Source organism: Gorilla gorilla, chromosome 6 (assembly GCF_029281585.2).
Source record: "Gorilla gorilla gorilla isolate KB3781 chromosome 6, NHGRI_mGorGor1-v2.1_pri, whole genome shotgun sequence".
Taxonomy (NCBI): Eukaryota; Metazoa; Chordata; class Mammalia; order Primates; family Hominidae; genus Gorilla; species Gorilla gorilla.
Genome location: NC_073230.2, coordinates 138,431,650 through 138,447,837, shown reverse-complemented (window position 1 = coordinate 138,447,837; position 16,188 = coordinate 138,431,650). Strand labels below are relative to the sequence as shown.

The following is a 16,188-nucleotide window of genomic DNA, read 5'->3' as shown; positions in this document are numbered from 1 at the left end:
CATGAAAACAGCTGAGGAGCAGAGGCTCCAGGAGAAGTTTTCCAGTGATTGATGGAACGTAACCTTGAAAGTCTACCTCGTCAGTTCTTGAGATTGGGGTTCTTCAGGCTTCATCCCGGCTTATTTCCCTGCTGGGAATCAGAGATGTGAGTACTGTCAGCTGTTATATGTGGTGTGAGTCCTATTCTCTGAGGGATATGAAGTCCCTTTTTGCTGGTGATTTTTAACAAAAGGGAGATGTTGTAATATACCTTCTCTGCTAAATTTTTCTCCTGAAAGAAGATTTGAGAGGCTTCTCATATTTCCTTTGGTGGCAGGGATAGTTTCAGTGGAAATTTCATTACACTAATATGTAAATGGGAACATGAGTAAGACACTCGTTAAAACTTTAAATTGAAACTTTGGCCCAACATGGGAGCTGGAGCAACGGTTTTTTTCTTGGGGATTAAAAGACACTGTAACATTTTACAAGTAAGGTCTGGAAATCCATCGGCAATACACTAGAGGGTGCTCAGAGGTTAGCTTTCTTGGCTAAGTGGCTATCAGTAGCAACCTAATGAAGTACTTTCAGACCAAGTCAGGAGTCAATGACTTACGTGGTATCTGAAAGAAAGCCTCAAAAGTCTTTGGCAAAGAAAAGCTAGCAAATGAGACAATCGTGTTATTGAAGACTAGCTCCTCCCTATTCCTTTTTATTGCTGTTCAAAATACTGAGCAAAGGTATTTTCCTGCTATTTAAGAGAGAATGGCCAAGAAATTCCTAAGTGAGAGTAATACCTTATTAAAAACAGAACAGAGCAGAGCTGTGCTTTTCTAAATTATTATTTTGTTTGTTTGTTTTGAGACGGAGTCTCGCCCTGTCGCCCAGGCTGGAGTGCAGTGGCGCGATCTCGGCTCACTGTAAGCTCTGCCTCCCGGGTTCATGCTATTCTCCTGCCTCAGCCTCCAGAGTAGCTGGGACTATAGGCGCCCGCCACCACGCCCGGCTAATTTTTTGTATTTTTAGTAGAGACCGGGTTTCACTGTGTTAGCCAGGATGATCTTGATCTCCTGACCTCATGATCTGCCCGCCTTGGCCTCCCCCAAAGTGCTGGGATTACAGGCGTGAGTCACCGCACCCGGCTGCAAATTTTTTTTATTTATTTTTTACCAACCAAGACACAACACTAAAGAACTGTGTTTTATTAAATAAAGAGTGTTTTCTAAAAGCTGGTAAGCCCTAGATCATATCCCTTATGCAGTGGTCACACCAACTCCTTTAGGGCAGTCTTCCCGTTCACATTAAGTAGAAAGAAGGTAAATGGGTGAAAGCTCAGCAGGAGCCACTACTGAACTTTGAGGGGATGTGCTAAGCTTGTAAGACGGTGAGGACTATGACAGAAATAAGAATTACTATAAAACTTTGATTCTGAGTTGGCACACTAATGTTCAGTAGAATTCTTCTGTAATATTCCTTTATAGAAATACCAAAGTTTGATACCTTAACGTGGCCCTTCCCTTAAGAAAACCAAATTTCTTTTTCCCTCTTCTTGTTATTAGTGAGTAGCAAGAAATTCAAAAAAACTCAACCCAATCAGAAGTATTACATAAGTCCTTCCATTAATTCTAAAACACTATGTTACTTGGAATAAGCTTGTAGATGGATAGGTTTTCTTTCCACAAAATGTTTTAAAATTGAACACAAGACTGGGCGTGGTGGCTCACACCTGTAATCCCAGCACTGTTGGAGGCCGAGTTGGGTGGATCACCTACGGTCAGGAGTTCAAGACCAGCCTGGCCAACATGGTGAAACCCCATCTCCACCAAAAATACAAAAATTACCCGGTATGGTGGTGCACACCTGTAATCCCAGCTACTCGGGAGGCTGAGACAGAAGAATCACTTGAACCCAGGAAGCGGAGGTTGCAGTGAGCTGAGATCATGCCACTGCACTCCAGCCTGGACAACAGAGCCAGACTCCATTTCAAAAAAAAAAAAAAAAAAAAACCTGAACACAATGTTCTGAAACGACATTAAGAAGAACAGCAATAACCTCCCCAAAAACAATAAAAAATAGTTGTAACAATGAGTTGAAATGTAAGTTCCTCAGGGGGGCCTTTGTTAGGCCTACTATATATTCTATCTCATTATCAATAGTTATTTCTTCAAATCCATAATTCTATAAACACTAAAAAGAACTTGAAATATGTTTTAGAGAGTCTAACTAGTTTTCCATAGTGGGGAAACACAAATCTGTAAACATAAACCTGTGTGGGCTGTAAGAAATCAGGCTAAATCTAGAAGAAACTATTTAGAAACATAAGGATGGTTATTGTCTTTAAATTGAAAGTTGAAATTCGATCCAATATAATAGGTTTATATGCTAGTTCTTATCAACAAATAAGTCCTTATTATCATTTTAGTAAAACTACTGATCAGGCAAACATGGTATTCTGAAGAACTGTACCAAGAGAGCTGCAGTTCCTGCCTTAGAGAAATATATATATAAAGGATAGCTGGGGGGAAATAGGGAAATGTTGTGACTGAAGGGAAAAATACGGGCAGGGAGGGGAGAAATGTTTGCAATCTTTGCAGACTTGAGAGAGCACCATTTCTCTAAGTTCTGTTTTTGTTTTTTCTCCTCATTGTTCTTTTTCTTTACCCCCAGAGAAACAAATGAAGCATCAGGTTGAAAACAGAAGTGCAAAACAGTCACAGGAAACACAACCCATACATCACACCAGCAGCCGGAGGAAAGCCCCTGCCCACCAGAGATGACCAGGCAACAAGCCCTAGCCAGGCAACTCTCACACCTTTCCCAGCTTCGTGGATAATTAAGAAACAGCGGTGACCTAGTACCTAGGAACTAATCAGAACGTAGAGTAATAACTGTTTTTCCAACCACGGATCTTGGTAGGAGCTTCTCAGAGGTGATCCTTGTCACCTGTCAGAAATGGTTGCCTCTCATTATCAAGAAACAGAAGGAGAAACAAAACGACCAGTGAACTCACCATCCACTCAGGCATGTGAAAAGCTGAGGTGCCCTCATTACCGTCCCACTTCTCCATAGTGCAGGCTTGGGTAAGATATGTCCTGAAGCAAAAGGGAAAGCTGGTTTGGAAATACTGGGGTTATCTGAGTGCCCCAAAGCAGACCCAACCCTAGTGAGATTCAGAAGTTCACAGTGGCTAGCAGAAGCTGCATCCCTTTTCACAGCAGCCTCTGATTCAAATCAAGAGCATTAGTCAACTGCCTGACAACCCCTTACTGGCCGGCTTCAAAGCCTTCTGTGTCTGATTTCAAAATCAGAGCTGATGCAAAGTGCTGCACCCAGGCACTGTGCTTCTCACAGGGCACTCACTGTTTTAATGCTACCCAAACACTCTACCCGCACCTCCCCAGTGGGGACTTTCTGCAGCAATAGTTGGACTTCCTTCTTTCCCTGTGTGTGAGGCACTTGTGAATTCTCTCCCACCCTTCAGGACACGTCACTGGAGGTGCGGATACCAAGATCAATAAAGACTGAGGTCAGGAAGACACTCCCATTTCTCAAGAGTTGCTTGATTTGGATCAGTAAACAGGCGTTTCCTTGAAATCAAGAGCTCCTAGGGCTTTCAAGTTTAAACAGCTATGCAGAAGCTCCCCATCTGCTCACACCAGGGGTCTGGCACCAAACTCTCGCATATCTCAAGTTAGAGTCTTATTGCATGGGAGGTTCGGATGGAGCCTAGGAAGATCTTTTTCAAAATCAGAATTTCCTAGCAGCACTAAGAAAGTTCTGGGACGACAGCTCCCTCTGCTGGCTCCCTGTGCTACATACACGAAGGCCTCAGGGCCCGCAGCTACAGACACACAGGTGCTGATTGCAAAGTGGCTTCACTGAGGCTAGTCAGAAGCCACCACAGTGTAGGTTTAGAGGGCAGCCAGGGTTTCCAGCCAAGACTAATGCTGCCTCAAAATCCCTAACCAATGCTGGATTTTACACACAGATCTGGTTTCAGGAAGAAACAGGATGCCAGTGCAGTAGCCCTGTACACTATCACCTTAAAGGACCTCCGAAGTTGTTTCTGCTTTATCTCTCCATACTAACTCCCTCCTTGCTGCACACTTCAGAATTTTGGAAATAAGACATAACTAGAAAAAAGGTAAGCTAGCCTATCTTACCTGCTTAGTTCATTCCTAGAGTATATTATCCAATAAGAGTACCACAGGTTTCAGGCACAAAGGAAGCCTAACAAGATATGCCTGCTTTGGTCCCTTTAAGGACCAGGACTCTTTACAGTGTTAATTCCCATTGAAGAGGATAGTTTCTCTACAGCTAACAGTGACAATATTATAATTGTGATTATAGGCTCTGTGAAAGGAAAACATCTTTGGCCCCCAAAATCACTAAGCCAAAGGGAAAAGTCAAGCTGGAACTGCTTAGGGCAAACCTGCCTCCGATTCTATTCAAAATCACCCCTCTGCTCACCGAGATAAATGCACATCTGATTGCCTACTTTGAAGAGGCCAATCAAAAACTCAAAAGAATGCAACCATTTGTCTCTTATCTACCCATGACCTGGAAGCCCCCTCCCTGCTTCCAGATGTCTCGCCTTTCCAAACTGAACCAGTGTTCATCATACATATGTTGATTGATGTCTCATGTCCCCCTAAAATGTATAAAACCAAACTGTGCTCTGACCACCTTGGGCACATGTCATCAGGACCTCCTGAGGCTGTGTCATGAGTGCACATCCTCAATCTTGGCAAAATAAACTTTCTATAAACTTTTTTTTTTTTTTTTTGAGACGGAGTTTTGCTCTTGTTGCCCAGGCTGGAGTGCAATGGCGTGATCTTGGCTCACCGCAACCTCCGCCTCCCAGGTTCAAGCAATTCTCCTGCCTCAGCCTCCCGAGTAGCTGGGATTACAGGCATGCACCACCACGCCCGGCTAACTTTGTATTTTTAGTAGAGACAGGGTTTCGCCATGTTGAGGCTGGTCTCAAACTCCTGACCTCAGGTGATCCACCTGCCTCGGCCTCCCAAAGTGCTGGGACTAGAGGCATGAGCCAGCATGCCCGGCCAACCTTGGCAAAATACTTTCTAAATTAACCGAGACCTGTCTCAGATGTTCGGGGTTCACAGTTCATCACCCTGTAAAGCCTTCATTACTTAAGAGAATAGTCCTTTGGATTTGGAATGGAGGAGAGGAAGGTAATATCTATGGAAGAGGTACTGTAAGATGCCAGAGAGGGCAGAATTCAAATGAATGGCCAGAGGTTTGACCGGAGAGAAAGGCAGGTGAAAACATGCACTGTTGAACCAAGTGCATTCAGACGTATCAAGGGATCACAGGGAGGGTGGAGAGCAGGCGAAATAAGAACAGCAGAGGTAGAAGTAAAGGAAGCTGTGGTCATAGAGGAGCTATGGAGTTGAGGCGACTTGAGTGATGTCAGGACACAGGGTGATGAGATGCAGGGAAAATAAGGCCCACTGAAGTCAGAGTGTCAACTCTGAGAAAGTCTTAGCTCCTAGTAACCTCTAGTTATTGTCCTCTGGTCTTCCTTTAAACCCAGAGGACTTCTTAAAATGAGAAGTCACATCTGTTACCTAAATTGCCAATGGTGTATTTCATCTGTGCTTTAAATGCAACACATCTACAATCAAAATTATTGCTCTATCTTTCCTTTCCCGCCCCCCTCCAAACAACACTTTCTTCTCCTCACTTTTTGTGTTTGTGATGCCGCTGTCCTCAGGCAACCATATATGAAACCTCAGGCACCTTTGATTTTCCCCTTTTCCGCAGTCCCCAGAACAATCACTTGGATATTATTTCTGTGCCCTCCTCCACCAAACCTTTCATCTATCCCTTTCTGTTCATTTTCACTGCCTCTTAACCCTCTACAAATCCTTTCCCAGAAGACAATCCACTTCATATCCATATATATACACACACATATACTCTATCCTCCAGGTAAACTGTATTATCTGCTACTTCTTGAATGTAAAGACTACAGTATGGTGACCATGAACACTGGTTTTGGAATCAGACAGAGTTAGGTTAGAATCCTGCCTCTGCCACTTATTTGACCTCTCTATATAACTCCAATTTCCAATTTGTATGGTGGAAATAATAACAGCTACCTACCTAACAGGACTGATGCAAGGTTTTTAAAAGGGTACATACTCTAAGGAGTTAATTAATGGTAGCTCTTAATTATGTTATTATCATGCTGTGTTCTTTCCTACCTCAATGCCTTTGCTCGTGTCATTTTCTCAAATCAAAATGCATTCGTTTCTGCCTTCACTTCCATTATCTTCACTTTTTCAAATATTTAAAGGAATAATAGTTCTACCATGAAACCTGACCTTAAAAAAGGAATCTCCCCTTCATCTAATATTGTTATTTGGCTATATCACTATTCTCACCATTCCTCAAATTATAGTTCCTATGTATGTGTGCTACCCCTCGTTAGTCTCCAGGCTCTTCAGGGGCTTAGCCTACTTTGATTTGCCTACAATACCTGTGATATAGTAGGTGCTTAAGAAATTACCAAATTTAAAATTTATGTATGCTGTACGTATTCTTAATTATACTTTGGGGGCAACTTGCATACTCAATATATTCAATATGTTTATGTCCATTTTATAGAATTTGGAACACTGTTTTATATTTATGAGGCTTAGTTATATTACTGACTACAACTATATGACTTATTTGACGAGAAGTCCTTAGTAGGGTTTTAGTCCTTAATTATAACATTATCTCTGCAGGAATATATAATCCATTTTCCATTGCTCGATCTGCACCCATTGTAATCCATTTTGATCTGCATTATAATGAAACTTTTAGGAACAAATTAAGGCCAAAAGTCTATTTTATGGCTAGAGTGAAGCCCAACCGTTAGAATATTTCAGTGATAAGAAAATTACTAGATTATATTGATAGTGTAGACTAGTGTGGTAACAATAATAATTTTTAAAAAGAAAAGGTAAAAGAAGCTGGGCGCAGTGGCTCACACCTGTAATCCCAGCACTTTGGGAGGCCGAGGTGGGCAGATCACCTGAAGTCAGGAGATCAAGACCAGCCTGGTGAATGTGGTGAAACCCTGTCTCTACTAAAAATGCAAAAATTAGCCAGGTGCAGTGGCCCGTGCCTAAAATCCCAGCAACTCAGGAGGCTGAGGCAGGAGAATCGCTTGAACTTGGAAGAGGTTGCAGTGAGCTGAGATCGCACCACTGCACTCCAGCCTGGGTGACAGAGTGAGACTCTGTCTCAAAAATTAAAAAATAATAAAAAGTTAAAAAAAAATTTTTAAGGTAAAAGAAAAAAAAATAATATTCTATTCTATTCTATTCTAACCTAAGAGGGTCTCACTATGTCACCCAGGCTGAGGTGCAGTGATGTGATCATTGCTTGAACTCCCAGGCTCAAGTGATCCTGCCACCTCAACCTCCTGAGTAGCTGAGACTACAGGTGTGCACCACCACACCTGGCACATTTTTGAATTTTTTGTAGAGATAGGGGTCTCACTATGTTGCTCAGGCTTGTCTTGAACTCCCAGGAGTTCACCTCAAGTGATCCTCCCACCTTGGCCTCCCAAAGTGCTGGGATTACAGACATGAGCCACCGTGCCCAGCCTATTTTCTCTATGTAATGATTTATTAAATAAATAGAAGATGACCACCTTCATGATAGTGTTAAACCACAGAAGAAAATGACTTTTAGAGAAACAAGATTAAAAATAAAATAGGCCAGGCATGACAGCTCATGCCTGTAATCCCAGCACTTTGGGAGGCCGAGGCGGGTGGATTACTTAAGGCCAGGAGTTTGAGACCAGCCTGGCCAACATGGTGAAACCCTGTCTCTACTAAAAATACAAAAATTAGCTGGGCTTGGTGGCGGGTGCCTGTAATCCCAGCTACTCAGGAGGCTGAGGCAGGGAGAACTGCTTGAACCCGGGAGGCAGAGGTTGCAGTGAGCAGCCTGGGCAACACAGTGAGACTCCATCTCAAATAAATAAATAAAAGAATAAACACAAGTAAAATATATCACTTTGGCAGGCTAAACTAAGTGTTGTTTTTAGTTATGACTTTTTTTTGTTTCCTTACTGTAGGTTTTAACTAAAATAGACTATTTGAACACTGCAACCTCACTACATCTTTCTGCAACAATTCTGAAATGGAAATAAAATAGCTATTACATTTGAGAACTGAAGGCCTATTAACTGACAAGGACTGTGTAAGGCATAAGGTATAGGTATAAGTACTAGTTATAAATTCGTTTCCAATATAATTCCACTTTACCATAATGTGCCTTAGAAGATACACCTATAGCCAGGGCAGGAGTGAGACCACTGCATATGATTGTATTACCCTTAACATGTAGGTGAGGAGTTGGCAACTTCAAAAAAAAGTTATGCAAACTGTATCGGCTCCTGCAGCTTTCTGTTATACAAAAATTGACCAAGTATCTGAATAGCTTAGAAGAATCTTAACTCCAAAAACAGCTCAAAATCCTCTGTGCCAGTTGTATTCCCACAAGTATTGACTCGATACTATCGTCATCCATGAGGGCATATGGCCTGCCAGATGATCTGAAGTCAGTGAGTACGTGCTTAGGGCCAAAGGGGAAGGGACAAAAAGTTACTCTTTTCAGGGTTCAAAGCTAAAAAAAACCACCAGGCAGTGAAGATGTTACTATAATGGCAGAACAGTTTTAATCAAAAGGTGATGAATCTGGAACCTAGAGATAAGGCACAGGGCAAGGAATACAAGAATGTGACCCTGTCTTCTTTTCCTGGCTTTGTTTTATTGGACTTTGGCAAATCACCTAATTACCCTTCTTCAATCTCCTTATCATAAAATGAGAGGGAGGTAAGGAAGAGTGAACTGTGGAAGGTTAGAACTGGTTCCTTCCAGTTCTAACACTATTTCCAATCCATCTGGATTCTCTGAGACCATAAAAAAAAAAAACAAAAAAACCAAACAAACAAGAAAACCAATAACTATTCCTTAGTCACCTAAGTTTCAGCTTATTTTGGAGGCTAAAGTTCCTAACCACCTGAGTTCAAAGCTCAATGTGGTCAAGTATGAGACTGGCTGGAATTGCTGGACCTTAAATCTCCCTTACTCCTTCAAACTCAAAATGCCAGTGCTATCACAGACACCGGCATTGTTGAGGCCTTCTATCTCACAGCCTAAATGATGTTAGGTATCTTACTTATCAGTTCCTCAGTAATCTAAAATTCATACCTCACAGGTATTTTTTGGACTCAACATGGAAGCATCATCATTACAGGTAAAGACTATAGGCTTTTAAAGTTGAATAGACTTGGGTTTGAAGGCCAGTTTCCTCACTTACTAGCTGTGTATCCTCGGGCTACACAACCTTTTTGAACCTTTGTTTCTTTGTCTGTAAATCAGGATAATAGTATCTTCTACACATTGGTTTTATAAAGATTAAATAACTAATACATATAAAACACTAAGCACCAGGAAGCTATTTTGTCCAAAACTAGATAGAGCAGAGTAGTACTCAACTGCCTGGTTTGAATCTCGCTTCTTACCAACAGCATAACCTTAGGCAAATTACTTATCCTTTTTGTGCCTCAGTTTTCTCATCTGTAAAATAGGGATATTAAGAGTATCTATCATATAGGATTGCTGGGATAATCAAATAAATTAATATGAATAAAACACTTAGCACCTGGAACTTATTAGTGCTATTTAAAATTTACTATTATTCAGCCTGAGCAACATAGCAAAACCCTGTCTCTTAAAAAAAAAAAAAAATTAGCCAGACATAGTGGTGTGCGCCCACAGTCCTGGCTACTGGGGAGGCTGAGATGGGAGGATAGAGCCCAAGAGTTTGAAGTTACAATGATCTATGATCATGCCACTGCACTCTGTCTGGGAGATAGAACAAGACCGGGTGTCCAAAAATAAACAAACACACACACATACATAAAATAACTATTATTGTTAATAATTACAGCATGTACATCCTTCTCTCTAGCATACCCAAATCCATTTTCTCTTCTTATACATGAAGAATTCATTCATTTAATCAAATCACAAATATTTACTGGGTGCCTACCATGTGCCAAGTACCACAGAAAAATGATCTTTATCTTCGTGGTACTTACAGTACAAGGAGAGAGGCAATTAAATAAGTATATAAAAGTGTGAGAAATGATAATATAAGTACATGGGAGTATATGGCAAGGGCACCAATTATGTGTATTGGGGCCGTGGCATCAGAGAAGCTCCATTTAAGCAGAAAAGTAAAGGATAAGCGGGAGTTACCTGGTGTGTGTTGGAGGGGAATTGAGAAGAGTATTCCAAATAGAAGGAAAAACATGTACTCCGTAATATCTCTTGCAATCTGTCCTATCTTCCTCAGACCAGCTGTATAAAGCCTGACCATCATCATTATCTGTCTAAATCAGTGCTTTTCAAACTTGAATGTGCATATAAATCATGTGAAGATCTTGTTAAAATAAAATGCCCATTCTGATTTAGAAAGTCTGGAATAGGTCCCAAAATTCTACATTTTGAATAGCTTTGAGATGATGACAATATGGCTGGGACAACACTTTGAAAAGTAAAAGTTTACCTAGATAATTCCATTCATGTAACAGCCTACTTCAATTCATTAAATTCATTTATACATGCCATATCACTTCCTTGTTTATAACACCCCAGTTACTCCTCACTATCCTCAAAATAAAATCGAAACTCCTTAGCATGATGACATATAAGACCTTTCATGACTTGGTCTCTGCATATCTCCGGAGCCCTGGTGCTCTACATTCCCTTACCTTCCCACTCTGAATGAAAGCACACATAGGCATATGCATGCACACACATACACACACACACACGTCTTTCAAAATTTATAGATTAGCTGTAATTTCCTTCAGTAGACATTTCCAGTTCCTGGTCTAGGTTAAGAATCAATTACACGAATTACTGAGTAATCCCCCAGACTGATCTCTATCACAGTGCATGTCAGCATTGATACTATAATTGATCATTTGTCGCTTTCCACACTGGTACTGCAAGCAATCTGAGGACAGAAGTTATATGTCCTATTTTTGTACTCCAAGTGCCCAGCACATAGTAAACAACCCATGAATATGTGCTAGATGAATATATGATTTAAAGAATAGTGGCCGGGCGTGGTGGCGCACGCCTGTAATCCCAGCACCTTGGGAGGCTGAGGCAGGCAGATCACCTGAGGTCGGGAGTTCGAGACCAGCCTGACCAAAATGGAGAAACTCCGTCTCTACTAAAAATACAAAATTAGCCGAGCGTGGTGGTACATGCCTGTAATCCCAGCTACTCGGGAAGGCTGAGGCAGGAGAATTACTTGAACCCAGGAGGCAGAGGTTGCGGTGAGCCAAGATCGTGCCATTGCACTCCAGCCTGGGCAACAAGAGCAAAACTCCGTCTCAAAAAAAAAAATTAAAATTAAAAAAAAAAATAGCTAGCTAGCTCAGGGCAAAGCCTAAAATGAATTAAATATAGAACAGGTAGCTGAAGAGTAAAAGGAAGGAAAAGAGAACAGGGTATGAGTAAAAATTAACAAAACTATAAAAAGAAACATCACTATAACGAAATTATGCTTAGTATAAACTAAATGTACCTCCTTGCCACTGACTAATCCAGTGTTTCTCAAATAAACAATTAAGTTATACAAAGATTACAGTATTCTAAAGCAGTCACTAAGCTACCTTCTCTACTCCCTAAGACCCGTAGAATCCAGGAGTGGAGTATGGACTTAAATTCTCAATTTCCCTGACCCGGCTAATTAGAGCTCCACTTAGGTCAGGGTTCAGTTTGCTGCATAGTTAGCACCTCTAGCTAAAGCTGTTCTCAAAGAAAAGTCAAGCTTAAACTTGAAAACTTGTTCTTAAATTTCAAAACAACAAGAATAAGAGTGGGAAGGAATTTGCATTCAGGGCCCTCAGTTTTATCACTGAGCTGGAGGTTGGGGGTTAAATACTGAAACATAATGCCATTAAATGAATGTAGAATGTGTGCTTCTCGCTATATTCTTTTTTAAAATAAACTTTTTATAGAAGCATAACTTAGTTACAAAAGTACACAAATAACAAAGCTACAGCTTGATAAAATTTCAAAAGTTAACACACCTATGCAACCACTACACAGGTAAGAAACTAGAACATTCCCAGTACCTTAGAGCCTTCTCATAGGTCGCCTATCGGTTGTTACCCTCACTCCTCCCCAAAGGTAATCTCTGTCCTGACTCTTGTCACCACTGATCAGTTCTACCTATTTTTGAACCTGATATAAACATCATAAAATATTTAAGGTGTCTTTTTTTCTTATTAATGTATTTTTAAGAATTGTCCAAGTTTGTTGCATTTATTAGAAGTTTTATTTATATTGTGGGAAAGTATCCCATTGCATGAACAGCCACAATTTACTGAATCCATTTTTTCTGTTGATGGGCTTTTTGGTTGTTTTCAGCTGGGGGACTATAAAAAAATAATGTTGCTATGAACATTCTTGTATGTCTTTCGGTACCCATATGAAAATATTTCTACGGATATATATCTAGGAGGGGAACTGCTAGGTTATGGGGTATGCATATGTTCAGCTAGATAATGTCAAACAATTTTCCAAAAATACTTGTTCTAGTTTATATTCCTACCAGCAAGATATCAGTATTCCAGTTGCTTCAGATCCTTGGTCTCTGTCATTTTAGCCTTTCTAGATAATGGTGTCACACTGTGGTTTTCATCTATATCTTACCACCACCACTACCATTACCAACACAACCACTTAAAAAAAATTGTGGTAAATGTACATAAGAGTTACCACTTTAACCATTTTCAAGTATACAGTTCAGTGGCATTAAGTACATTCACATTGTGCAACCATCACCACCATCCACCTCCAAAACTTTTTCATTATCTCAAACTGCAACTCTATACCCATTAAACAACAATTCCTCATTCTCCCTTCCCTCCAGCCCCTGGTAACCAAGGCTCTGCTTTCTGTCTCTGAATTTGACTACATTGGGTAACTCATATCGGTGGAATCATACAATCTATTTGTCCTTTTGTGACTGACATTTCACTTAGCATAATGTTCTCAAGGATCCTCCATGTTGTAGCATATGGCAGAATTTCATTCCTTTTTTTTTTTTTTTTTTGTGAGACGGAGTCTCGCTCTGTCGCCCAGGCTGGAGTGCAGTGGCGCGATCTCTGCTCACTGTAAGCTCCGCCTCCCGGGTTCACGCCATTCTCCTGCCTCAGCCTCCCGAGTAGCTGGGACTACAGGCGCCCGCCACCACGCCCGGCTAATTTTTGTATGTTTAGTAGAGACGGGATTTCATCGTGTTAGCCAGGATGGTCTCAATCTCCTGACCTCGTGATCCGCCCGCCTCGGCCTCCCAAAGTGCTGGGATTACAGGGGTGAGCCACCGCCCCTGGCCTTTCTTTTTTAAAGCTGAATAATGTTCCATTTTATGTCTATGCCACATTTTGTTTATCCATTCATCTGTCGATAGACATTTGTGTTGTTTCCAGCTTTTGGCTACTGTGAACAGCGCTGGTATCAACAGTGATGTGCAAATATCTATTTGAGGCCCCACTTTCTTTTTTTTTTTTTGAGATGGGGTCTCGCCTTGTCACCCAGGCTGGAGTGCAGTGGCCTGATCTCAGCTCACTGCAAGCTCCACCTCCTGGATTCACGCCATTCTCCTGCCTCAGCCTCCCAAGTAGCTGGGACTACAGGCGCCCGCCACCACGCCCAGCTAATTTTTTGTATTTTTAGTAGAGATGGGGTTTCACCGTGTTAGCCAGCATGGTCTCGATCTCCTGACCTCGTGATCCACCCGCCTCGGCGTCCCAAAGTGCTGGGATTACAGGCGTGAGCCACTGCGCCCGGCTCACCAAGCACATTTTTATATGCTTATTGGCTATTTGGACATCATCTTATGTGAAGAGTCTTTCAAGTCTTTTGCCTGTTTTTCTATTGGGTTGTCAGTCTTTACTGATTTGTATGTGTTATTTATACATTCTGATTTTGAGTTCTTTGCAGTTATAAATCTTGCAAACAACTTCTCTCCCTCTGTGGCTTGCTTTCCCACTTTTATTAATAAAAAACATTTTCTTTTGAAATAATTTTAGACTTAGAAACAACTTGCAAAAATAGTACAGAGTTTCCATATGTACTTCACCTAGCATCCTCTAAGGTTAACTTCTTGTAAAATCACAGCAATTATCAAAACTAAGAAATTCACATTGGTGCAATACTATTACCTAATAATACTATTAACTATTAACTAAACTGCAGGCTTTAGTTGGATTTCACCAGTTTTTCCACTAATACCCCTTTTCAGTTCCAGTATCCCATCCAGGATCCCACATCGCTTTTGGTTGTCCTCCTTGGTATCCTCCAATCCGTGATAGCTTCTCAGTCTTTCCTTGTCTTTCATGACTGTGAAAATGTAACTGACTGAATCCCGAAATAACACTATACATTGATTTGATTAAAAAACTAGCAAACCTATGTTTGTTATCTATTCATCTCTTTTGATTTTTAGTAGAATGTAGGTACCAGCCTTTATATATTAAAAGACAATAATTTTAAAAATCAGTTAATTCAATTCCTTATTTTAAGGATAAATCAGAAGCCAAGACCTAGAGAAACTAAATACCTTGCCAAGAGTCTTACAGTACTCCTTTTCCCCATGGATTTTATGCAGAAGGTGACACTTTTCTTCTCTGTGACTTTTGACAAACTTTTGGAGTATCTTAAAGGCCTTAAGTAAATCAGAGACCCTCCCTTCTTAATCAACATGAACTAAGGATCTCTGTTTCCGTTAGGAGATCAACAGGGCCTATACAGTTCCTAAATTGCTGGTCTGTTTTCTAATTTTTCTGGAATGAGGATACATTGCTCTTATATTGAGAAGAAAAAAAGAAATGTGTGGTAGACAAAATAATGCCCCTCATCAAAGATGCCTATGTTCTAATACTTCTTTCTTTTGTAATGGAAGGGAAAAAAGGAATAGACACAGGCAGCTTTATAGATTTGGTTATAAGATGAAGGAATTAACATCTAGAGGTTCCCCTACACACACAATTATGAGATGACATCTCATAAGGGTGGAAAGGCTGTAGGAGAATTGAGGAACATGAAGAGACAGTGGTTTATAGTAATTTAAAAATAGACAACTAGCAGCCACTGAAAGTTTCTAAGTAGGGCAGTAATATGTCTGCAGAATGTGATAAAAATATGCTTAAGGAAGATGGTTTATTACTGTGTAACTCTTACATTCAAGGGAAAATGTGGCTGAAAGAAATAAGAGCAACTTTAAGGTCAACTTTGAAAATGGTTAAAGTCTGGATTTCCAGATTATCACTATATTAATGAAAAAGAAGGAACAAATTTGAGAAATCGTATAAAGGAAGAATTAGCAGGATCTAGACAAAGGTTTGAATGCCGAGTTGAAGGAGAGAAAAGTTCCTATAATATATATGTGAGTAGCCATTTTCTTTTTTTTTTGCCATTTTCAACATAACACATTCAAATATGTATCCAGCAATTTATATCATTACCTTTTTTTACATTTGTGATAATAACCACTATGATTATTTCTCTCTACCTGGTACTTTTCTGCCAAAAAGTTCTGACTGCTTTCCAAAACGCTTTCTTTACCTTTTAACCTTTCCCCATTGAAGTCAAATAGGGAATATTCCAATTAGTTCCAAAGCAAATCAATCAAACATAACCATAATTAGCAAGCAGATCTTTTTACATCCAAGGGTAAAATACTGTCTACTTAAGAAGCAAAAATTGTCCTAGAATACAAACCTTAAGGGAGACCTACAGAGTGAATTTTCCCTTATCCTCCAAATAACAACTCATTCTCTAGCAGCTAATTTCTGGAAGTTGTGTTGATGAATGAGCTAATGTCTGTGAGATACTTTAAGGTCCTCCAAAACAAATATATAAAATACATTGATTCTTATTATTTGAGGTAGTTACATTCTATAAAGTTGCCATGAACACTAAATTTGCCAACAGTGAACCACTGCTCCTAGGAAAAATACAGGGTTAGGTGCATGTGATTCTCAGCATTTGTGTCAATAGATAATCTTGTTTTATATGTATTTCTGTTTAAAGACATCTTATTTAATGTATTTTGGTACATTATCATTGAACCCAGAGCTAACAGCTGAACTA

At 40.3% G+C, this 16,188-nt stretch overlaps 1 protein-coding gene across 5 annotated transcripts in view; it reads right to left on the bottom strand.

The window, feature by feature from the left end:
• Positions 1-16,188, bottom strand: part of AHCYL2 (adenosylhomocysteinase like 2) — a 201,212-nt gene that overhangs the window by 57,900 nt on the left and 127,124 nt on the right. Inside the window, exon 1 of one of the 5 annotated variants that reach the window (XM_019031542.4) lies at positions 2,991-3,442. The exons of 3 other annotated variants lie outside the window; for them this stretch is intronic. In XM_019031542.4, the coding sequence (XP_018887087.1) occupies positions 2,991-3,047 (57 nt within the window). In that variant the 5' untranslated portion in view covers positions 3,048-3,442. Of the gene's footprint in view, positions 1-2,990; positions 3,443-16,188 lie in introns of those variants that run through there. One more of the 5 variants, XM_004046205.5, reaches the window with a different exon arrangement.